Source organism: Leptosomus discolor, chromosome 21 (assembly GCF_034619465.1).
Source record: "Leptosomus discolor isolate bLepDis1 chromosome 21, bLepDis1.hap2, whole genome shotgun sequence".
Lineage (NCBI taxonomy): Eukaryota > Metazoa > Chordata > Aves > Leptosomiformes > Leptosomidae > Leptosomus > Leptosomus discolor.
The window spans coordinates 7,376,703-7,400,463 of NC_141411.1; the positions used below are offsets into that span (position 1 = coordinate 7,376,703).

General features: G+C 56.8%; 1 protein-coding gene across 1 annotated transcript in view; it reads right to left on the reverse strand.

Moving 5' to 3' along the window:
* Window positions 1-22,230, reverse strand: part of LOC104344041 (receptor-type tyrosine-protein phosphatase V-like) — a 34,615-nt gene extending 12,385 nt beyond the window's left edge. Inside the window, exons 1-24 of the mRNA XM_086476568.1 lie at window positions 22,153-22,230; window positions 20,966-21,029; window positions 18,322-18,588; window positions 17,019-17,288; window positions 16,187-16,453; window positions 14,436-14,708; window positions 13,520-13,780; window positions 12,683-12,955; window positions 11,943-12,212; window positions 11,107-11,376; window positions 10,395-10,667; window positions 9,818-10,090; window positions 9,113-9,382; window positions 8,482-8,754; window positions 7,388-7,660; window positions 6,575-6,847; window positions 5,424-5,693; window positions 4,671-4,949; window positions 4,303-4,437; window positions 3,985-4,195; window positions 1,221-1,288; window positions 920-1,046; window positions 550-597; window positions 23-116 (exon numbers count right to left, since the gene is read on the reverse strand). Of these exons, the coding sequence (XP_086332694.1) occupies window positions 23-116; window positions 550-597; window positions 920-1,046; window positions 1,221-1,288; window positions 3,985-4,195; window positions 4,303-4,437; window positions 4,671-4,949; window positions 5,424-5,693; window positions 6,575-6,847; window positions 7,388-7,660; window positions 8,482-8,754; window positions 9,113-9,382; window positions 9,818-10,090; window positions 10,395-10,667; window positions 11,107-11,376; window positions 11,943-12,212; window positions 12,683-12,955; window positions 13,520-13,780; window positions 14,436-14,708; window positions 16,187-16,453; window positions 17,019-17,288; window positions 18,322-18,588; window positions 20,966-21,029; window positions 22,153-22,230 (5,160 nt within the window). The remainder of the gene's footprint in view (window positions 1-22; window positions 117-549; window positions 598-919; window positions 1,047-1,220; window positions 1,289-3,984; window positions 4,196-4,302; window positions 4,438-4,670; window positions 4,950-5,423; window positions 5,694-6,574; window positions 6,848-7,387; window positions 7,661-8,481; window positions 8,755-9,112; window positions 9,383-9,817; window positions 10,091-10,394; window positions 10,668-11,106; window positions 11,377-11,942; window positions 12,213-12,682; window positions 12,956-13,519; window positions 13,781-14,435; window positions 14,709-16,186; window positions 16,454-17,018; window positions 17,289-18,321; window positions 18,589-20,965; window positions 21,030-22,152) is intronic.
* Window positions 22,231-23,761: the final 1,531 nt, after the last annotated feature.

The following is a 23,761-nucleotide window of genomic DNA, read 5'->3' on the forward strand; positions in this document are numbered from 1 at the left end:
TCTAACAGGAATCTCATCTCACCTCAAACTCCTGGAAAAAAGCGTGGTTAGCACTTGCTGTCTTCATCTCGTAGTACTGCTTGAAGTTCTGTATGGGAATTGGCCGATGCATGTTTCTGCATGAAATGAAGTCCAGGGAAAACTTGCCTTAGCTATTGGGAGGTCTGGTAGGCCAGTTGGGCAGCCAACGAGACAGCCCAGCCTTGAGACCTGCAATACCTGGATGCACACACACAGGGATGGTTTATAGCCCATGTTGTGACCCAGGGAAGTGCGTCCAACAGAGCATTGTTTAAATATTGGGAGGGATTTCAGGATGATGAAGATATTCTCCTACTGCAGAAGCCTTGCAGAGGAGGTGTGGACAATGCATTGACTTGAAATAGAGCTGGGCAATAAATACTGAGCATGGGAAAACCTAAGATTTAAAAAATATCTGAAGGAGACAGAGTTGGATTTTTCCTGAGTCAAAGCATAAGAAAGGAAGTAGGTGAAGGACTCTGGAACCTGCAACGGAGACACGCAGAGAGAGAAGACTCCATCACTCACCTCAAGCTGTAGGTCACCATTTCCTGGGGCAGGCTGCTCTTCTTGGTTCTAGAATCAAAGCGCAGGAGATGTTACTCTTCCCTGCGACCATATTGCATACTGCTGGCTCGTGGAGTGCTTGTGAGCAGCAGGTCACATCAGGCACGCTGCCTTGCACACTTGTAGGGTTCTGTGAATTAATTGCACATGGGCAGCACCCCTCTCCCTTCTGCCTGTTGCTTCTGTGCTTGCCAGGCACAACTCCGCTAGCGGGTGTCCCAGTTTGCCTAAAATTTTTTTTATACCCCCTCGCTGCTCCTCCTCCTGGCCTGGCACTGAAGGTTGGGTCTCTCAGCATGCACCTGCCAAGTAAGAGATGTCTCAGTCTCACCTCTTTGCTCTGAGATGTTTCCAGTAGGCCAAAGCAAAAATAGCTGCAAGCGTCAAGAGAAATCCCACAATGATTCCAGCAATTATTGGCATTGAGAGTGGAGTTGCGTCTGCATCAGATCCAGCAGCTGGAATAAAAAAAGAGATAGAATGGACAGAAGAAAGAGTCAGTAAATGGCTGCATTTAGTCTATTTATTACATTTGCTACAGCCTATGATACCCGTCTGGCTTGCCACTGTCAGGTTGTTAATTATGTCTAACCTACACAGCCAGGCAGGGAAGATTACATTCCCCATCTTACCTGAGAACATGGTGAATGTCACCGCAGGGGCTACTGGGTCATATTTGGTGAAGGCAGCGATGCTGAACCTAGGGCAAAGCAGAGTCTTGCCATCAGGGGCAATCTGAACCAAGCACAGCATCCATGCAGCCAGCGGCAGGCAGACCCAAGGGAACTGGACAGCTGCCTCTGTTTTGAAATGCTGTTTTGGAAGAAGCTGGTTTTCTGGCAGAGATTTAGGGAGTGTGTGGAAATGGTCTTTCCTCCCTTTTCTGCCTCTTAGACAAGTTTGTTGCACTTGGGAGAACATAAGAAAACGTTCAGAAAACACAAATGGGAAACAGCTCTTCTCTGACGTGTTATTTGCAAAGATGAGTAGTAAGTTTCTGCTGTCTTACAGGACACAAACAGGGAAAGACAACAGTAAGTAGGAAAAATGGAGTTGTGTTGAACCACTGTCTTTGTTTATGGCAACCCATTAATTGGGTTGACTTGAAAGAGCTGAGCCCGGGTAACTGTTTGAAACAGTGGCACCTCAGCTGGGAGGGCTGAGCTCCGACCCAGACCCTTACTTATGCCCACAGAAGTGGCTGATGCACTCTCTTCCCTGTGAAGATCTGCCCGACATCGTCCTCCCGGCAGTGTGCGCACCAAGCCTCACAGCTCCCCACAGAGCTGACTTCCTTCGGAGCAGGTAACTTGGAAGGGTAGGTCTTCTTGTGCCCTAAATGCAAGCTAAGGCTTTCAAATGTAGCTTTAGATTTTAGCAGCCAAGAGCTTGTGGAGTCTAGTCTGAGTCCTCTCTGGCAGCACCTGGACCTGGCTGCCAGAGCAAAGATCTCTCTGGAAACTGAGCATGAGAGATAAGGGCTTGTGGATAAATCACTCATTGAAAGACAGGAAACAAGGGCTAGCTTTCAGTGTGGAGATGGGTTGTCTGTGGTATCTGCTTTTCACCACGCTAGGAAAGCAGCACAGTGTACTGAGGATGCGTGTTGTTTAGGGCAGCCAAAACAAAAGCAGCTGTGAAGAGGTGTAAAAGGATCTTCTAGTCCTGAGTAACGTGACAGTTAAGTCCATGTTACTGCATCATGGTAGGTGGACTAATGACAGCCTGACAGCTCTGAATTAGCTGCTACCCTGCGGGAGGTGGATTTTGGAGGGCAGGAGGGGTATCACAAACGGCTGCGTTTGTGCTGTTGTTAAACTCCTCTCGAGGCTGCTGGCAGACCTCGCTCTGAGCCAATGTGTGGTAACGCAGACACAGCTTGTGCCCAGGTGTCCCCTCTCAGCCGTGTTGGCTGGAGCAGAAGGCCAGATCTGAGGCTGCTGGGGTTAAGCAGTAAGGTTTGCCCTGCCATGCCTGAGGGCGAGCCAGGCAGGAGCCGTTAGCAATAAAGAATAGATGGGCTCGATGGGCAATCAATCTCAAACCTTCTGAATCAATTGGAGACTTCCCCATGCCAGCAGCACCTGTGGTGGGCACGGGATAGGCATACATTATCATGCAGTTCTCCTGCCAGGGAGTACCTAAGGAGAGCTGTTTGCTCTTGACGATCCTCATCTCAGTAGGATTTCCAAGGGAATGGCTTTCTGGAAACTCACTTTTTTTTTTTTTTTTTCCCAGGGGAAGCAGCCCAGTATTAACACCAATCCCTGCCAGTGCTGCCCCAAACAGTAGCTTGAGTTAAGAGCCCCTGTTTGGCAAAATGTGTGAATCTAAAATGACTCTGCAAGAATCAACGTAAGTTTTTCATCTAAGTGTGGAGTCTGCACATAGCAAAAGCAGAGAGCGAAGCAGGAAAGAAGAAAGGAAGGAGAGCCAGTGAGTCCAAACCCGACACCAGGGACCTTGACTCCACTGACCACAAAACTTAAGGGCCGATCTAATTCTCACTTTACTCGCAGGGAAAGTGAAACTGTCTCATGCACACATCTCTCATGGTCTTTCTTTCTCTTTTCCCAACACTCTCAGCAACTTCTATCACCAGACAGCCACCCTTGCTGTAAGTTTCTTTAAATTGAAAGTGACAGTCTTCCAGATTCTGGGAGATCCCTTTGTCAAGAGAAATGCCTGGGGATACAGTCCCTGTTTGATGAAATTGCGAGCTGCTGAATTAACAGAGGACTGACTAAAGATACGATTCTTTGTAATAGAAAACCTGTTTTACCATCAACTATTTTAAAGGTACCCTATAACAAAATACGTGTGGTTGTACATTCATGTTCCTGGATTCTATTTACTATCAAATAAGACTCTGAATTTATGAAAATTGTGATCCATGTATGTGTCTCACAGGGAACTTGGACCTTACCTGTATGTTTGCTACCCGCAACCTTTAAGCCCCTAATAGTATAGGCACCACTTGAACGAATGTCTCCAAATCAGTTTTGGTTTTGTACAAAAGAGTGCAGTAAGTCTGTACGTGGCTCTGAGTCACATGCAAAAATGCTACAAATAACAGCATGAATTTTAGTTCTTACCCTGAAAGCGGAAAACCGCCCGGCTCCCAGGACAACACATACAGCCCTTGCCAAGTCTCAGCTTTCACTTCTGCTCTCCCTCTCCCTGCCCACCTACACTGTCTAATACTCTCTGGTATGCCAGCCCTCACACCCCTCAAATCCCGCTTGGTGGGGCAACCCCCTGGGGTCCACTGCTGGGGGTCTGGGGAGTATGAGGGTGAGGTAACATCCAGGCAGCTGGTGGCACCTTGCAGGCACACGGACAGTCCCTTTTCTCTTCCAGCCCCTTCCCCTCAGGAGGGATGTTGACATCTCTCACCTGTACTGCTCGTTGGCTTTCAGCTTCCCGTTGCACGTTGCCCTGGACTGGCCACACTCCTCTGTTCCCACTGGCACTCGCCAGGTTTCGGGGGAGTTCTCAGGGCTCGGATGGAAGGGATTGGGGATTAGCACAGCCAGGTAGGAATCCTCTGTCCCGTAATAGTGGTCATACCATGTGCTGGACATGATTTCCTGGGTGGGCCTCAGCACTGAAGGGGAATTGTACAAGGTGACAGTGGTAGTCCCAAAGTGACATCCAAGGAATCTGCTGCCCTTCAGGGAGCCATTGAAGACTGGGATGTGCAGGGGCACTTACGTGAATCATTAGTGGTCGCAATGACACCGTAATACTTGATCTGGCCATTCTCCTCACTGAACAGGTCGGATGAAATTATAACTGTGGAGCTGGCCTCCACCTGGAAGATGTCTGCTCGCAGAGGTGGAGGCAGGGCTGGAGGAGGAACCACCAAGCACAGCCTGTTAGAGTGTCCCTGCTCCCACAGACCCACCACACATTGCTCAGCCTGCGAGTGGTCCCAGCATCACTGCCCAGAGCCCTGACCCACCACAGTTCAGTGCAGGACCACACCACAGGCATCTGAAAGAGTCCCCAGGTCTAATTAGCAACACTGGGTGTCTTCTCTTGGGGTCTGTGGCAAGGTTGTGGGAAAGAAGGGGACTCACCCTCCACTGTTGTGTTGCAGAGCAGAGTCACAGCCTGGCTCCTCATTGTGTTCATGCCCACTGTGCTCACAACAATTCGGTAGGACGAGTTTGGCCCCAGCCCCTCCAGACTGGCCTCGCTCGTAGGGATGCTCATAACAAACTTGGAGGTGGGAGGTCCACCAGAGAGTCTCTCTGTTACCACCTCATAAGCCTCCACATCTCCGTGAGAGCTGGTCCAATTCAAGTAAAGCCTCCTTGACTCCGGTAGGCATTGCACATCCTCCACTGGGTTTGGCTCTGTGAAGGAGATATGGCAGGCTTTGATCTTACTGGATCAGAGAAATCCCAAGCGCAACCCACATGTCTGCCCAGAGCCACTATGGTCCTCTACTGCCTGTCCATAGGTCAATGAGAGAGGAGTGGAGCTGGACACTTGCAACCTGGAGCCTTCTGTGACAAGGGCCACAGGACAAGAGAAATGGCTCAGGGCCTGAGCAGATGTCTTGTAAGAGAAGCAGACCAACGGAGGTCTCTGCAGAGTCTGCTTTGCTTCACAGGTAGCCAGGCCACAAGGTAATGGAAAATCTCTGTGATGGGGCTAGCTTAGGGAGCTGGTGGCTAGCAGTGGGTCACCTTGCTGGCTTTCCTTATCTCCCACCATGAAGATTTCCCATGCTGACACCCAAGGGCTGATCCAGTCTTGAGGCCACCCAGGTGTTTCTCCCCCTTCCAGCCTGCCCTCCCCTCACGCCCACGGCAGCGCATACCCACCCATTGGCACTACCAAGGGTTTGGTGCTACTCCAGTAGGGTCCGGCCACACAGCTCAAGGAGACAGAGTAGTTCCTCCCTGGGATCAGCCCCTGGAGGAGGTGCTGCACTTGCCCTCTGCCGAGGGTGTGCCGCCAGGGCAGTGTGCTGTTCCTGGGATCACGCAGCCACAGCTGGCAGTCATCCTGCTGTCCAGAGACACTGCCCCAGGAGATGAGCATGGAGTTGTTCCCTTCGGCCACCACAGAGAGATTTTGGGGAACTGAGGGCGCTACAATGAAAACCACACCAGGGGAGAGTTACTGGCATGCATGTGGTCTCTTCCACCCTATAGAGACACAAGTAGAAGATGGGTAATATGTAAGGAAACTTCGTATGTTCAGCGATAACATTTCTGCAGCTGCTGGCTGCCACTACCAGAAAAGACCTTTAAATGGCAATTGGAGGACATGCAGAGTGAGGGGCATGAGGAGATGGGTTCTTCCTCCTGCTAATTAGCAAGCTTCATTAGAGATCTGCCTGAAGGGCTCTGCACACGACTCTCAGCACCCTGCCAGCGGCTGGCTGAGCGTGGGAGCAGAGGCCTCTGGATTCCCCAGGCAAAGTACAGGGACTGTGGGGACAAGCACATGAAAAGGCTTATTGTGCTTATCTGCAATTTCCACATTCCTTAAAAAAAAAAAGCCCAGCCTCCTTTTATCCCCCATGCCAGGAATTTTCTGAGTGCCTGTGAGAAAGGCAGTGGGGATGGTGGGGTGTCCCTCTCTGGCTGTAAGGCCTCATGGTCTCCCAGGCTGTGGGTGTCCTCTACCAGAGCAGCACTACTGCCATGGGATCCCTTGCACTCGTTCAGTCACCCATGCCTGGAGGAGCCAGCTTGTGTGAACAGCAGGGCCACGAGCTGGAGGGTTGCCTCCTGAACCAGCAAGCATGGCTGCCAGACTGTCCTGTAGGCAGCAGTATTGCCCTGCTCCCCCTTCCACCGGGGGCTTGCACAGCCCCTGAGCCCACTGCTGCAGTGGTACCTACAGCTTCCAGGCAGCAGCCCTAGCTGTGGCCCCGTCCCTTCCCACCGCAGGTGCTGAGCCTACCCAGCGGGGGAAAGGCTGAGCCTCACACATGATGCAATGACCTCCAACCCTTGCCACTTACTTGTCCAGTCGCTGATGTTCCCTGCAGAGGCTGCGTAGGGCCCTGCCACAGACACCACTTCCAGCAAGTATTTGTGTCCTGGAGCCAGGCCAGAAAAGGTGAATTTGCTGGTGCCTTTCCCAACAGACACGTTGGCTGCCACAATACCTGATCCCGAATGATACAGGAGGAGCCTGTAACTGTCTTGTCCTTGGGGTTCAGCTCGCCAGGATGCACTCAGCCTGTTGGGATACCCCTGGTTCGTCATGTACACATTACGGGGTGCCAGGGGGTCTGGAGAGACCAGATGGGAGACGTGTCAGTGAAGGGTCTGAGGACACTGCCTGGGTATCTTGGCAGTGTCATCAGAAGGGATGCACCATAGGACAGGGCACTTTGTCTTGACTGGATGACTGCATCCACCAGCCTGGAGGCAGCTAAAAGCAGCTTCTGCAAGCTTTGAGTGGTGCCTGTCTGAGCAGAGGCACCCCTGTTCCAGCTGGAGTGAGATACACGGAGGTGGACGAGGAGGGAGCACCCAGCCAGCTAGAGGGGAGGGGAAGGTGAACACCCCTGTCCATTGCTCCCTCCTCCATGCCTCTCTGAAGCACAGCCCCTGGAGCTTAAGTTGGCCTAATCCAAGGCTGGTGGAGCGGCTGGTGGAGCTGTTGGTGAGGGTGGCCAGAGCTCTGCTCAGTGCCATGGCACTGACATGCCCTTGGGTTGGGGCAGGGCCCGGGGTCTGTCATGAAGGTCAGTGGGGCCATATACTTTGTCATGAGCTTTCATGACTGCCCAGCAAACCATGCATCACCCTCAAAACAGGGTACTCACACGTCCAGTTGCTGACATTCCCTGCAGGTGTCCAGTGGGACCCCGCCACGGACACCACCTCCAGCACATACTTGCTTCCTGGGGCCAGTCCCGTGAAGGTGAAGTTGTGGGTGTCTCTCCCAAGCGAGGTCATAGCGGCCACAGTGCCCAGCCGTGCGTGGTACAGGTTCAATGTGTAGCCATCTCGCCCCCCAGCCGCGGCTCCCCAGGATGCGCTCAGCCTGTCAGGGTGCCCCATGCTCAGCAAGCGCACAGTGGCTGGGGGCAGAGGGCCTGGGGAGTCACCAGACCTGATGTTAGGGCTGGAGACCATGCAGAAGGAAACAGACCTTGATAGGACATTGTGCAGCAGGACAGATGCTTCCTGAGGGGTGGGAATCATAGACACCCTCTGGGGGGCACCCCTCCTCCTCACTTTTCTCTTTTCTGTCCCCATCCCACCTCACTTTTAATGCTGCTCATCCTTTGTGGTCTTTCACATGCCAACCCTTCCTCCACGTCACCCCCATCCCCATAGTCCAGCTGGAGCACCTTTGCCACTGCTGCGTGGACACACGTCCCCCAGCACCCAGCTGGCATGCAGCTGCCTGGACAGAAGTGGCAAAGTGTCTATACTCTGTCCAGCCCTAAGATCTTTCTGGGTGGGCAGAAGTGCTGGACTAGTCCATGCTTGGAGCAAAGAATTAGTCTCCTGGGAGGACTGTGCATTAGCGTCTTGTACTACACTGATTCATTTAACAAACCTTTATAGTAATGTGGTTTCTATCTGCTGAGGACACTCAGTGAGGACATAAGTGCTCAGGTATATAGGAAGGTGCGACAGCACAGGCAGTGGGATGTCCCCATGTGGACACCGCTGGGCAACCCTGCATCTCATCAGCATGTGCTTGTGCAAGCCTATAGCTGAACATCCATGTGCCCATGAGGGTAACAATGCGTCCCTGCACTAACAGCTGCGTGTTGCACCCATGCACATGTGCGTGCACATCTCCAAAGGCACCAGCTCCCCTGTAAACCTCCCAGCCCTCCTCAGCACTGCCCAGTGGTGCACCATCTCCCACCCCTTTGCAGAGGACACTCCTCCAGGCACTCACGAGTCCAGCCACTGATGTTGGGTGCTGCTGCCCGGTATGGTCCAGCCATGGCACTGGCTTCCAGGGAGTACTCGTACCCTGGGGTCAAGCCCATGAAGGTGAAGTTATGGGTGTCTCTCCTGAGTGAGGCTGTAGCTGCCACGGTGCCCAGCCACACATGGTACAGGGTCAGTGTGTAGCCATCTCGCCCGCCGGTCGCAGCTCCCCAGGACGTGCTCAGCCTGTCGGGATGCCCCATGCTCAGCCAGTGCACAGCAGCTGGGGGCAGTGGGCCTGGGGAGGAAACACAAGTCACTGCCAGCAGCCACGTCTGGGCTGAGGGAAAGGAGATGCTCCATGTCTGTGCCAAGCCTATGCTGCAGGAGATGGGTCAGCCCTGCAAGGTCCCGAGGGCTGGCTTTTCCCTCAGCTCTGTGGCTGCCACCTCCTCCCTGGTGCTGCCTGAGCCTGCCAGGCCATAGGGTCATACACAGACTCCCCACACTGCATCCAGCAGGGCATGAACACTGGGCGCTTGTGTGGGTGGGAGAGGAAGGCAGGATCTGGCTGCACAAGTATGGCCTCTGATTTGAACCGGGAAGTGGGAGATCTGGTGGAGGCCACCTGGCTGCAAGGAGAGCATCCTACTCACGTGTGCAGTGGGTGAGGTTGGGGGTGCTGGTGTGGAAGGGCCCAGCTGTGGCCCTCACTGCCACACTGTAGCGGGTGCCAGGGCTCAGGTTCCTGAAGATGTGACTCCTGGCATCCCCACCCAGCACCACGCGCCCAACACGACTGCTGGAGGCTGTGTCATAGACGTCCACCACGTAGCCTTCTGCTCCTTGCCCTGCTGCTGCCCAGGAGGCCTGCAGCATGGAGGCAGAGGGGCTGCTCAAGGTGAGGTTGGCAGGGGCCAAGGGATCTGGAAAGCAACAGGGAGACAGTAAGCCCCCGCGTGCCACCACTCACTGCTCAGTGCTATGAGCCGGCTGCTTTGCCCAGTGGTTCCTCAGGCTCTGGCAGCCCCCAGCTCCCACTGGGTGGTGGGCAGGCTGGCCAACAGAGGTCCTCCCAGAGAGACGCATGGGGACAAATTGGCAGCTAGTGCACATGACTCTCAGCATAATATCCCCAGGGACTGCAGCTGGACTTGGCAGGGGAGATACCCAGAGCCTTTGAGGTGGGTAGGGGAGATTGGCTTTGTGTCAGGGAAAGAGTGAGGACAGTGAGCAGAAAGGTGGGACAACAGCGGGCATGGTTTGGGATAGAGAGGGTGGCGGTGGGTGCTCTGCAAGGCTGGGGCAGAGGATCTGGGGCACAGTGTAGGGCTGTGTCCAACCCAACCCATCAGACTCACGTGTCCATTGGGTGACATTGGTGGAGGAGGCTTCGAGCAAGCCTTTCACAGCAGTGACCTGCGCAGCAAACCTGCTGCCTGCCTCCAAGTGAGTCCAGGTGATGTTCTGGGCATCTGGACTCAAGGTCTGGACCCGAACCCTGCTCTGGGTGCTGAGGCTATACAGAATAACGCGATAGCTGTCTCTCCTGCCCGGGGGCTTGTTCCAGCACATGTAAAGCTCTGAGGAGCTCCCTGGGTTGGTAAGGCTCAGGTTTGTCGGGGCAGCAGGAACTGCAAGGAAAGACAGACACGTGAGTCAGGCAGAAAAAGATCTGGTTCTGAACAGGTAGCCATCTCTGGGGAGGAGTCTTGCTATCCCCAGGCAGCCAGCAGCAACCGGCCAGCAAGTGCTCTGTGCCCACATGGTACAAGAAGGCTGCAAGAGGCAGGAGATGACTGCAGGCCAGCATCACTGGGAACCAGGCCAGGGTGCCCTCCTCTCCTCTCCTTGGGTGCCAACATTGATCCCCATCCCACTGTGGAACTCCTCACAGGTCTCCCACCCCAACCACCCGTGGGTGGTACGGATGCTCACCTGTGCAGCCAGTGACGTTCTTGGGGAGGGAGCGGTAGGGTCCAGCTACTGCCCAGATCCCAACAAGGTAGCAAGTTCCTGGTTCCAGTCGTGCCAGGGTGACATTGGTGCTGTCCTTCCCTGCTTCCAGGTTCCTTGCTGGTGCAGGACAGCCCTCCTCATGCACGCTGAGCAGGTATCCATCCCTCTGCCCAGGTGGGGTCTCCCAGTGCACAGCCAGAGCCCAGGCAGTGCTGACAGGGCTTGCCAACAGGGAAAGAGGAGGTAGTGGGACTGTGGGAGAGAAACAGAGTTACGGGGACAAACCTGGGACGCTCAGGACTGACTCTAGTTTGGGAATGAAGCTGGGAGCTGCAGGTCTGTATAAAGACTGCTGAGAGCAGCAGTTTGCTCCCAGATCAAAGCTGTTCCCTGTGTCCCAGGTGATAACGGTGCATCACCACTGCAGCCTGAGACCCCCTTGTCCCAAAGTGCTGGGGCTGGCTCACGGAATGCCCCATTGAGCTGCTGGGCTCGGGGTGAGTGAGAGTCCCAACAAGAAAGCCAGCATCTTGAGCAGGAGACAGGCACCAGTGGGGTTGTGGGGACATGGTCTGAGAGCTCTCTTGCAGAACAGCCCTGGGACCCCCCTCTTGGTCCTCAGCCCCTTGCCAGGTCAGAGCCAGGCTGGGTACCAGGAATGGGGATAGGTGCAGAGGAGCTGCGTTCCTACCAGTGTGGCCGATGGCAGTCTGAGAGGAGATGCGATGAGGCCCAGCCTGAGAAATTATCTCCACGCGGTACCGGGACCCTGGCACCAGCCCCTCCAGGTCAAGCTGGGTGACTCCACGGGGGACGGACACATTCCTGATGATGGACAGGGACTCAGCCACCGAGAGCTGTACCAAGTGGTCTCTGCCACCGCCTGACTCCACCCAGCTCACATGTAGCTCCTGGGGTCTCCGGCCAGGCTGTACACTCACATTAGCCAGAGACAGTGGATCTAGGGGGAAACACAGCATGAAGACTCATGAGATGGTGGAGAGAAGCAACTGGAGAAGCCAGGACACAGCCTGCACCTCTGCACACGGCTAAAGGAGAAGTGGTGGTGGCTGACTGCCAGCTTTCCTGTTTGTCCTGTGGGACACAAGTTGCCCATGCATGTCCCCAGGGCACTGCTAGCAGGCAGGTGCTGTACTGAGAGGAGAGCACTCGGCTCCCCAGTGGGCTGCTCTGCTCCGTGGGCAGGGAGCAGCAAGCCCGTACAGGTCTCTGTGCTTCCTCTCTCACATCCCTCTCCCACCAGTCCCAGGCTGGCCTTGAGATCACAAGCGGTCTAGACAGAAGGTTCAGCTTGACTGGGGAAGTCTGAGCTGGAAAAAAGGGTCTTTAGGACCCCAGAAGCCAGCACACAGCACTCACGACACGTGCTCTGATTCCCAGGGGTAGGAACCTTGCAGGTCTCACTAGAACCCTCCCTCCACCCGACATGTCTGTGTCACTGCTAGTCTTGCAGGCAGTGCCAGGATGCCCCGTCCCTGCAGGAGGCTGGGGACATTTCTCACTCACATGTCCACTCAGTGGCAAAGTGTGACGAGGATCTGTATGGGCCAGCGAGGACAGTCACCTTCAGGAAGTACTGAATGCCAGGGGACAGCCCCAGGAACGTGAAGTTTTGCGTGTTTGGCCCCACTGTGATGTTCCTCTGCATTGGATGGCTCTTGCTGTAGAGTTGGAGGTGGAACTGGTCCACATCGCCAGCAGCCTTGTCCCAGAAGGCAGAGAGTCCCAGTGGGCGTCGGGTGTTGGTCAGGGTCACGCCAGCTGGAGCCAAAGGGTCTGAGAGAGAAGAGACAGGCAGGCAGTGAGAGGCAGTCATGGTGGAGCTGCTGTGGTGCAGAGTTGGGGCCTGCATGCACTTGTCCTGGGCACCCTCCACAGCCTGTCCCTGGTGGGCTCAGGTCAGAAATCAGCCCTGGTGTATCAAAGCCCAGAACAGCCTGAGCTTCTGCTCCACAACAAACATGGGAGCAAGTCCCCACCTCTCCTGCTGGGTGACATTTGGAAATGTTTTTTGTTCAGTGATGGGTTTCTCCTGCACTGAAGACCCTTTTACTTCCAACCTGGCTGAATGTGTCTCTGGCTGTCCTTCCACTCTTTGTCTGCCTATGCATCCCTGACTCTGGTTCCACTGCCTCCCCACACATGGTCCTCATTCTGCCTTGCTTCCATGCTGTGAGTTTTCTGTGCTCATTGGCAGGCCATGGTTGCAATCTGCAGCAGGGATGAGGCAGGAGTATCATACTCACATGTCCAGTCTGTCGCTGATCGCACAGGGGATCTGTAAGGTCCAGCCATAGCAACCATCTTCAGTGTATACTGTCGCCCAGGGACCAGGTCTTTAAAGGTGACATTTGTCCAGTTGTTCCCCAAAGTCAGATTCCTGACTTGCTCCTGGGATTTGGTTTCCCAAAGAGTGCCTGTGTAGCCGGTGCTGCCAGTGGGAGCTGCTCTCCAGGAGGCTTGCAGAGAGGTGCTGTGTCCCTGACTGCTGAGGGTCAGCTGCTCCAGGGGCAAAGGATCTAGGAAAGTAAAGGTCTAGAGTCACAACTGCACCCAGTCTGGGGTCACCTGGCAGAAGCGCAACTCCAAACGTGTTGGGGCTGGAGCCTCTTCCCACATCCAGGTGTTCTGGTCACCCATGGGATCTGAGCAGGCCACCATCACCCCTGCTAACACCCACACACCAGTTTGGCAGGGACTGGGCCAGCACAGAGTTCAAGCTGGCATGGTAAGAGAGGACTGCTCTGGTGCTGGAAGAGGTGGTGGGTGGGATGGTCTGGATCAGGGCAGTGGAGAGGTGGTTCAAGGCAGATGCAGCCTGAGCAGTGCCACAGGAGGGTGGCCCAAGGGCAGAGGAGGAAGGCACTGGGCTCTGCTGACCCTTGTGCCAGGCAATTGGGATACACACCAGGGTCAGACACATCCAGCAGCAACTCTGCTTTCCTCCCGAGTCTTTTGCCCTTTCATTGCATAAAGCTGCAGGAGATCCATGCTGCCACATGCCCTGAGGCACAACATTGTGGGGAAGGGCAAGATCCAGTGGGAACCCCGGGGCTGGCTGCGGTGAGGGCTGTGGCACTCACATGTCCAGTTGATGATGCGCTGGGGTGAGGATGTGTAGGGCCCAGCCACAGTGCTGACCTCAAAGGTGTAGAGGGTCCCAGGGTGGAGGCCCTCATAGGTGAAGTTTGTGACACCTCTGAGCAGCAAGCTGTTCTTCACGGGGTGCTCCTTGGGGCTGAGGGCCAGCACATAGCCCTCTCCCATTGCCTCCTCCCAGCTGGCTAGCAGGCTGTAGGGGCTCCCCTGGCTGGACAGACTCACACCAGATGGTGCTAGTGGCTCTGCAAGGGACAAGGATGGGATTGTGCATGTCACTGTGTGGGGCAGTGCATCAGGCGCCCAGATTGCTCTCACAACACTCTGCAGCAGTGCCTCCACCAAACACAGGCAGCCAGGTCTGCAGGGAAAGCCTTTTACTGCTCTCACTGCCAGGGGCTGGGTGAGTGCCTCCCCACACTAAGGCTCCAGTCCTTCCTCCCTGGGGTGGCAGCTCTGGGACAGCACCAACCGTGGCTCCATGAGTCACCCAGGAGGGACTGGGCACAGGGAGATGCTGCTCTGGGGGGACTGGTGGTGCTTCACTATCCACCAAACCATCTGCTGTGAGCAGAGGGAGGGGAAGGTGTCTCAAAGCCTGCCAAACACTGAGTCCAAAGGTTACTGAGTAGGATCTAGTCTTGATTCATGCCTGACGCTACCTGGCACAAGTTTGCCAAGGACCTCCAAGTCCACCCTCACAAGGAACTGTGGGACAGCAGGTTTTGCTGCTCCAACCCACAGCCTGCTCTTGAGACCAGGTGCCACTGCACTGCACAGCCCCATCGCTGCCCCTGATGCAATCCCCCTCCCCATCCCACCAGCCTCCCTCTGGGCATCGGCCCCTCTATCAGGCAGCAGAAATGGCCTCAAAAGGACATGCTCAGGCTTTCTCCTTACGTGTCCAGGCTGCTGTGCTGCGGGCTGATGCCCGATAAGGCCCAGCCACTGCTGTCACCTGGACAGAGTATTGCTTCCCAGGGCTCAGCCCATGGAAGATGACATGGCTGTTGTCTCCACCGACAGAGATGTTCCTCGTTGGAGCACCATCCTCTCCCTCCTGCAGTGTCACCAGGTAGAAGTCCCTCTCTCCAGCTGGGGTGCTCCAGTGAGCCTGCAAGGAGCTCTGATCCTCTGCACTGCTCAGGGTCACATTGCCAGGGCGCAGGGGGTCTGGAAGGGAAGGGAACGGGATTGTGTGCATCAGGGCTATGGGGTGCTCTGGACCTCAAATTTCCCTGAGCCTTATTCACTGCTTCCTTATCTGCAGGGTTACATCCAGCCTTAGACATCCTTTTGGAGCACGCTGTCTCCACTTTCTAGCACAGCCATTCCAGGTCTAGCAGAGCCTAGACAAAGCTGGCAGCCCTGCTGGGAAATTCCTAAAAGTCCCCCTCCTCTCCATTCGAGTCCCATCATGAGCTTGCTGATATTCCCAGGAACTGGCCTGGACAGAACTCCTGGCCAGATGCTGCTGGCTCATTTGTCTGGCACTGGGGACTTTTGTTCAGCCGGATAGATCAGAGCCGCAGACGGCAACAGCAGGGAACGGCTCACTTCATGGCAGAAACAAACCAGCTGGGGGTGTGGAGGTCTTCCAAAATCCCAGCTGCAGAGTCAGCAGTGAGCAGGCTCCAGCTTCAGGCACTGGCAGGCAGAGCAAGAAAGAACTGGGGACTTGTCACCTGGTGGCATCCAGGTCCTTCAGCGTATGCCTGACCAGTGTCTCTGCCCAGGGCCAGGGTGAGTCACTGGCCACAACGGCTCTGAGTTTTCAGCTTGGCATCTCCATGGTTTGTTGCTCCTCGCTAGAGGGCCAACACTTTCTTGGCATTCAGCATGAGTCTTGCTCTGTCTAGGAGGCTAGACTTGCCCTCTCCATTTCTGCCCCTGGCTTTTCTGGGAACATCTGGGAAAGCAAATCTGGGGCCAGAAGTGTTTGCAGTGCTACGGACACAGTGTCGGCTGCAAACCAGGACTATGGTGGTGGAAATCACCCTCTCTCAGGGCCCTTGTCAGCCTGAGGACAGAAGGTGGAAGAAGTTGGGTTGAATGGTGCAACTAGCTGGAGCCTGGGAGGGCCACTCTCAATTTCTTGACCTGCCAGAGGCTGGCTTACTTGGCTGTGTTTGCACAGCACCCAGCACATTAGAGACATCCATCAGGATGAAGTTATCAGACACTACCAAAATATAACCTTGACAGCAATCAAAGAGGACCAAAGATCCATTTCTCTCCAGAAACCTCCGGTTCAAACCAGCTAAATGGCTATTCCCCTGCCCCTTGTTTTCTCTACTGCCGTCACACAGCCTTGAGGCACTTAAGAGCCCAGCCTCAGCTGCACTGAACACCAGTGGCATCTGCAGCCCTTCCATCCTCCTCCTCAGGGAGAAGCCACAGGCTGACCCCAGTGCATACCAGCGATGAGCAGGCTGACACTGGGAATTCACCTGCCCAGGGGCTCACTGGCCCCACTATCACAGTGACCCACAGCTGGGTCCTGGAGCAGCCTTTGGCCAGGTCCAAGCAGAAGAAATGCCCTCTGCCCCTGGGGCTCTGGCAGGAGTCCTTTGGATTCAGAGGCTGGACCCGAGGCAGGGAGAAATGCAGGGCCACCGACGTCCTCCCCCACCCTTGGCCATCATACTCACATGTCCAAGCGGTGGCATTGGGCCCCCCCATGGTGTAGGGCCCAGCCGTGGCGCTCAGCCCCAGCCAGTACTGGGTGCCAGGGTGGAGATGCTGGAAGGTGTAGCTGGTGAGGCCCCTCCTGGCTGACAGGGTCGTGGTCACCGTCTGGGTGAGGAGATTGTGGAGTGCGAGGTGCAGCCAGGCGGCCCCCACAGCACCAGCCCAGGAAGCGACAAGGCTGGTGCTGGAGCCCGGACTGAGCCTCAGATGGGTGGGGATGGAGGGAGCTGAGGGGAAAAGCAGGAGGCAGTGAGGTTCATCACTGGGGCTGGGGGTCCCTGGACTCTCTCCCCAGGGTCTCCTACGCCCACAGCTGCTCTCTATGCTGACATGGGGGCTGAAGGTCTGGCAGGGGTCTGCTGAGGGATGTCTCTCCCATGTCCCTTCCCAGGCGGGTTGAGGGGCTCTAGGCATCCCTCCATACTGTCACGCTCTTTCAGTCTGCAGGGCAGAGGGGGTGGCAGCCTGGGTAGTGCAACATTTCTTCAGCTCCCACCAGCCAAGATCTTTGCCAGGATCTCCAGATTGTCCTTCTCCCACGAGGACATGTAGCACACAAACCCAGGGCAGGACAGAGGTGTGAGGTTTTCCCCCTGGCCCGACACACTGAGCTCACAGCAGGGATGTGAGAAACTACCCAGCTGTTCCTCATCCTACACAAAATCCCCATCCCGAGCCTGGAGACCTCCTCCCCAGCTCTGTCGGCCCAGCTGGCACGTGTGCTGCACCCCTCCTGCCAAACCCTTTCTCCCACTCATTCCTTCTCGGGCAGGCACACCCATCGCTCCCTACCTGTCCACTGGTGGATACTGGTGCTTGCCTGGCTGGATCCAGCCAGCGTGCTGACCTTCAAGGCATACTCGCTGCCAGCCAGCAACCCGTCAAACAGGAACGTGGAGGCGTTTGGCAGGATGGACGCATTTCTCACGAGCGTCTGGGAGTCGCTGTGGTAGAGGGCAAGGTGGTAGCCGTCTCGCTGCCCGTGGGCGTGCGTCCAGGAGGCGCGCAGCATAGCAGAGCTCCCGCCGCTGCTCAGGCTCAGGTTGCGGACAGGTGAAGGGCCTGCGTGGGACACGGCACAGATGGTGCTGGCTGGTTGCCTGGTGATGCCTGACCTGCCAGGTTGCTCAAGGGCTGGTAGGACAGTGCCTTCACCTGGCGAGGTCCTGCCAGCCAAGTCCGCAGGACTCAATCCCCCAGGCACAGCCCCATCACCTCCCTGCCAGCTCACCAGTCTCCCACGGGTTGTGTGGGCTGCGCTATCCCCTTTGGATCAGCCTCTGCACAGTTACTTTGAACTGGGGCAGGGAGACTCGTTCAGGGACAACACACCAGGCCTGCACTGAGGAAGATGAACCCAGCAGAACTTATCCGTGAGCTCACTGCTGCCAGGCCCTCTGTTCTGCTGGCCCTGTGGGTCCTGCCACCTGCCTTCCTGGGAGCACCAGCCCCTGCTCCCTGCAGCCACTGCTGTTGCCTGGCACCATCCCTTCTGCTGGCCAACCTCCTCCTTTCAGATCTACTCTCCTTTTCTAGGTTTTCCACCTTCACCTGCACTGATTTACTCAAGGATCTTCTGGAGAGATGCAGGCAAATGCTGCCATCCTCACCTGAGCTGTGGGCTCACCAGCCCTGCCCCCTTCCCCCAGTCCTTGGCATCAGCCAGGGAGGGCGTAGAGCAAGGCTCGGTGGGTGAGCCAGCGATTGACAGAGATGTGCCAAATTCATGGAGCAGGTGCTACTTCCTTGTAGCTCTTTCTAGACCTTCAGGCATGACGTTTTCCACCCCTCTGCTCTCTGCAGTCCACATCATAGGTTGGTCCATCATTAGCTATATTATTCCAGGAGGATATATAGCATGAACCCTGCCCACACAAGGTGCAGGTACAGGACCTTCCTTCCACATGGATGAGGGAATGACTTCTGGGGACCAGGGAAGGGCCCTAATCATTGTGGAAGTGAGGAAAGGCCCGACCTCCCCACGAACTCCTGAGACTCCACACAGACCTGGATTTGCACCCTCCAAAGCAGTATGACAATGATTGGTAGGAGCACCAAGAGCCTTTGGCTCTGCAGTCCCTGAGGAACCCCTTACTTGTCTGTGCCGTGACTGTCTGGCTGGTGGTCTCCATGCAGGCAAGCGTGGCTGTCAGCTCAATCTCGTAGCGCATGCCAGGGGTCAGCCCACGGAACCAGAAGCTGGTGATGTTGGGTCCAGCAGATCCATTCTGCAGCAGCGTGCCTGACTCCAGGGAGGAGAGGGCAAGCAAATATCCCTTGGCACCCCCCTCCGGCTCATCCCAGGACAGAAGGAGGGAGTCCGGCCGGCCATGGGCACTCACGTTGAGGTTCAGGAGGGTCCCTGCAGAGGCGAAGCCAAAACCCTCAGCAGGGAGCTGTGGTGCTGCTGGGTGGCCAGCCTGAAAGGCCAGGCTCCCTGGCCCACCCACCCTCACTGCACACCTTGACACAGGCCACCACCATGGGCACTGCCCCGCTTCAGTCAGGCCCCCCAACCCCAAGGGCTCCAAACAGCCTTTGGAAAACACAAGAACGTTCAGAACCCCCACGGGCTGGGGTCAAAGGCACCACGTGAAAGAGATGCTCCTAAGCATGGAGCATCTCCTCCATTGAAGAAAGACCAGAAGGCTTCAGACTATCACATGCTTTGTCCAGACAGCACTGGTTTACGGCAGAAAAGTTGCCTTGTCTGGGTATAATCTGTTGCTCACCACCTTGGTTGGTTTAAGCCCCCAAAAAGATGTTGAAGGGCTCTTGGGTTCACCTTGCAAAGCAAGACAATGGCCAGTGAGGGAGCAGGATGGGTATGGCAGTGGTGCTGTTAAGGTCCATGCACTAGTCTCTGTCTCTGTGGGGGCTCTGACAGAGAAGAGGGTAAAGGCTGCTTTGGATGGATCCGGGCACTGAGTCCTCCCTGTCCTGCCCAGTGCAGAGGTGACATGGGAAGAGCAGGACACTGCATGCGTGGAGGAAATGCGGGGCCAGATTTGCACAACCCCCTGCTGAGGTGTGTCCCTGCCTTGGCCTTGCTGCAGCAGCAAGGTTGGCATGCTGCGGCTGCAGGGCCGGTGCTGTGGCATCCAGATGGAGAGCATCTGGGGACAAGGAAGTGGTGTATGGGGCTTGGCCTAATTGGTGGGTCACCAGCCAAAACTGCTGCCGAATCCCTGCCCTTAGAGTTGCTCAGGAACCACCTACACAAACAGGAGCCAGACAGAGCCCGTCTGTTGGGACCAAGCTGGCAATGGGACCCTTGCAGGCTCCATCTTTTCCTCCCCATGCCTCCACTAGCAGATCGTCACGCACTGCCCATCCTCAGCCTTGCTGTGAACTAAGAGCTCTCTATTGCTTTCAGCCTTTGGGAAACACCAGAGCAGCTCTAGTGCTAATAAGACATTTATGTAATTATTAGCACTTAAAATTTATGACGTGCAACGTGTTGTAACAGGCTTCCATGTGATCTGGCATGGCAAGAAAGCTTTAAACAAGCACAACTACTGCCCCAGAGGTCTGCCCAGGGGCTGCCTTTACAGAACAAAAGAAGAGCAGTATGGGGTGAGCCTCAGGGGCAGGGGCACCTTTGGGACTGCTCAGGTGTTGTGTGTGGCCTTCCCACAACGCTGGACAGTTTCAGAACTACATGCAACTTCTGCCATTGTTTGGAGCCTGCTGCCATGCTGAGAGCTTCACTTGGCAGATGAGTGCAAAGGGAATCGGGGAAGTTAGATGGACACAGAAGAGGACCACATAGTCCCCCTGGGAAAGGTCTTCTCAGAGCCATCCCTGAGCAGTTCAAGTGCAGATTTAAGAACTGACTTCTCAGCTGAACGTAGTTGGGTGTCCATGGGTCAGGTGCCTACACCTGGGCCAGCTGCCCTGGGCTCCTCATGCTGTCAGCATAGACCCAGTCATGGCAGCTCGCAGAGTACGGGGCATGGCTAACCTCCTCCTGAACACAGCCAGCGTGATCGTGCCCTGTGCGGAGTTCAAACAGGGATGACTTTTCACCGTGGGCTCTTTCTCATCTCATGAAGGTAGGAGTTCTCCACCCATGTGTGTCTGCTTCTCTCATGTTTCCAACAGATTGCATCGCCTGCCTCCATCTGTCACTTGGCAACCATCTTCTTCACCTCTGCAGTACGAATGTACTACTACCTAAAACAGGCCAGCAGCATCCTCCAGATCTGAGGCCCGTGATCACAACGTCCCCATAGATTAGCTCAGGTAACCACATCACAGCCAGCCACGTCCAGGTACACCCCATGCCCTGACTCGTGCCTGCAGATCACCTGGGAGAGTTTTCACCGGCATGGGCCAGCACCATGCAGGCACCGTCCTGGCCCCAAGCACACAGCAGTGCTTACTGCCTGCAGGGTGAGTGCTGCTCCCCAGCCAGCTCAGCACAGCCGTGGGGCTGCCCCAAGGAGTATGATCCTGCCCAGCCAACTAAGGCACTCTGTGCAGGGCACCTATGGCTGTGCTGCTGCTGAGCCCTGTGATGCTCCATGGGAACGAGAGATCTTGGAGCCTTGTCCGTCTGTCACGCTGCCCCCTGTACGACTCTCTCCCCTTCCCTGGCCATGATCTGCAGCCTGGAGTAAGTCTAAAGCAGAGTGTTTACAAAGCTACTCTTAACTCCAAAAGCTCTGATCTGCTCACCCCACTGCTCCCAGGCACCAAGACCACCCTCTGCAGCCCAGCTCTTCGCTTTGACTTACCGCTACCGCTGCGTGCATCCTGGCCCTCCAGCTCTGCCCGTGCTGTCCCGTTGCATCCCTCGCCCTGGGGGATTGAAGGTGTCAAGTGAGAGCGGGGCAAGGGGAGGTGGTCTGAGCCGAGACCAATGCCTGGGAGAGCTGCCCTGTGCCAGGCCAGGGGTCAGGCTGCCCAGGCACAGTCCCATCCCGCCATGGCATCTGGGGGCTGTGACCCTCTGGGGACTGTGACCTGCCAGGAGAGACCAGGCCACTGCTCACATCACCCTCCCCTAGCCGAGGTAGGGAGACAGACTCAGCAGATGTAGCTTGTGGGCTGCCCTGGCTTTCCGTGTGGTTCCTGGGGCTGCAGACCAACATGGGGCCAGGCCCACATGGGAAGACGTCTGACCAAAACAGCCAGGGCACAAGGGGAAGATTTGGTGCGGGAGGGAGCCCTGGACAGGCTCTGCCAATCTCATTCCCTCTACAGGCACCCTCCTTCCCACGACCATGGTGGGGGGATGGCAGGACCTCAGATCTCAGTCCAGCTGCATCCCCCCCGAGGCTGCAATGCGAGGGCTTGGCCTGAGAGCTCCAGCGCATCCAGCACCCTCCACACCACAGTGGGTGCTGAGCACGCCCATGGGACACCCGTCTCCCTACAGTCTGCCGGCGGGCAGGGTGTGCCCTGCTTTAGGTTGAGGCCAGTTCCCTCCACATTAAAGGAAACATCTCTGCCCGCTCCCTGCCCCACAACAAGCCACAGAGGAGCAATCGTCTTTCTGTAGTTATTTCCCCCTTGGCTCTGCTGGCTGACTCATTTCTAGCTCCCCCACCGACTGCGGTGCTTTTGGGAGCGTGTGCATGGGAGGGAGCGAAGGGGCTCCGGACCCCTGGGAACAGCCAATTCCTGGGGTGAGGAGTCCTGCAGCCATGGCAGCAGCAACAACGCACCCTGAGCCGGGCGCTGGGACGAGAGGGCACGGCAGGGGTAGGGGGGAAGGGGGGGGGGGGGGGAGCGGAGGAAAGAGCCAGCTCGTAATTGCAAACGTCGCTAATTTGGTGCAGCTGCACGGCTGGAGAGGCAGCCCAGAACTCTGCCGTCATTCCTCAGCGGGGTAGGACTGTGCAAAGCCCCTGGCCGCCAGCGAGCTTGGAGCTGAGAGCCTGCACGGACAACCGGGGGGGTCGCAGAGACAAGCACTTACCTCCACCGGGGTTCCCAGGAGCCGTGGCACCCCCAGGACAAGCAGCAGCAGCAGCAGCAGCAGCAGCGGGGGTCTCATGGGGACCAGGGTGGCTGCAAATTAGAGGGATGCCAAGTTGCGGGGGCTGGGGGGGGGGTGGGGGGGCAGGTAGCTTCTTAGCAGCGGCTGTCCCCAGCCAGCCCCTTCTCCCCTGGCAGCGAGGGGCTGCGTCCCCACATGCTTTCCGAGCGCGGGTGACACGATGTCATCAGTAGGGACCGCCGCTGCGTGCCACCGCGCCGCACATCAGCCCTGCCAGCTGTTCCCGGGGCCTCCGGGCTGGGAGAAGTCCAGCGTGCGTGTGTGCGCCTCTCGCTGCGGGCATCTGCTATTGTTCCCTCGGATCCGTGTCCCTCTGCGGGGACTCCGCAGCTGCCCTTGTGCGAGCCTGTGCGTGCTGCGGGCAGGGAGCTGCCTGCCGGGGGGCTCGAAGGGGGGGCTCCGGCTGCGGCTGGGGCTCGGCAGGGCTGGAGCCCGGTCTGGCCATCAGGAGGAGTTCGGCAGGGTTGTGGGAGTTGGTGCTGGGAAGGGGAGGAGAGGGGAGGAGGCAGGACGGGCCAGATGGCGGCTCCGAGCTGGAAGGGAGTGCCCAAACGAGCCCCCAGCAAGGGGAGGAAGGGCGGAGCGCAGCCTCCGGCAGCTGGGCTCGGGTGCCGGAGGGAGCATCGGGACGAGGGTGGCTCCGGGGTGCTGTGCACCTTGCGGCTGCCTGTGCCTGCCCCCCTTGAGCGAATTTCTGCGTGGGGTGCTGATGGGGAACGGGAGATTGGGTCACGCTGGGTGAGGAGGGAGACCTCTGGGTGATGCCCGTGGCAGAGGGGCAGGCAGGTTGGACTTGGGAGAAGTGTACGTGTTGTAAGAGGTTCCTGTGCATCGCATCCCACGGGCACAAAGATGCCTGGACTGCGCTTTTGCCCATTTGAGGGGCTGGCTGGGTCTGAGCTCTGCCCTATCTGCTCGTGGGTTGCAGGAGTTGTAGTTTGGGGTGCTGCCATGGGGAGCAGGCTGTGCCCCTCGAGCTGCGTGCAGGGCTGTGCATTGTGTGGTGCTGTGCTGTGGCTGTGCGATGCGTGGCGGGATGCCAGCTCTGATTCAGAGCGGAGATGCCATTGGCTTCACATCAGCGCAGGAGATCTGGGACAGTGCTGGAAGGGGTTCAGTGATGCATCAATCCTGGAAGCCAGAGCAGCCTGTGTGGCCGTGGGAGTCTGTCCCAGTAGCCAGGACGGCCACCAACGGGGACTATTCAAGCTCTGCTTATTGCTGTGAGCCACCAAGCTGTCAGGGTGGGACACATCCCCAAGCTGGCCCCAGGACAGCAGATTGCCTACCCCCAAAATTCAGAGGTTTGTCAGGTTGGACCTGTGACAAAGAGATCAGCCCCCAGTGCTGGGCAAAGACAGGGGAAAGCCCCAGCCCCTGTGCCTAACTGAGAAACAGGGGGGGACACAAGGGCCCTGGTCTAGGACTCATCTCCAGCCCCCCAAACCTCCAGATGGCCCCCAGGCTGATGGGGCCAGCTAGGAAAGGCGACAGAGCACATCAGTCCCCTTCCCTTTGCATGGAGGAC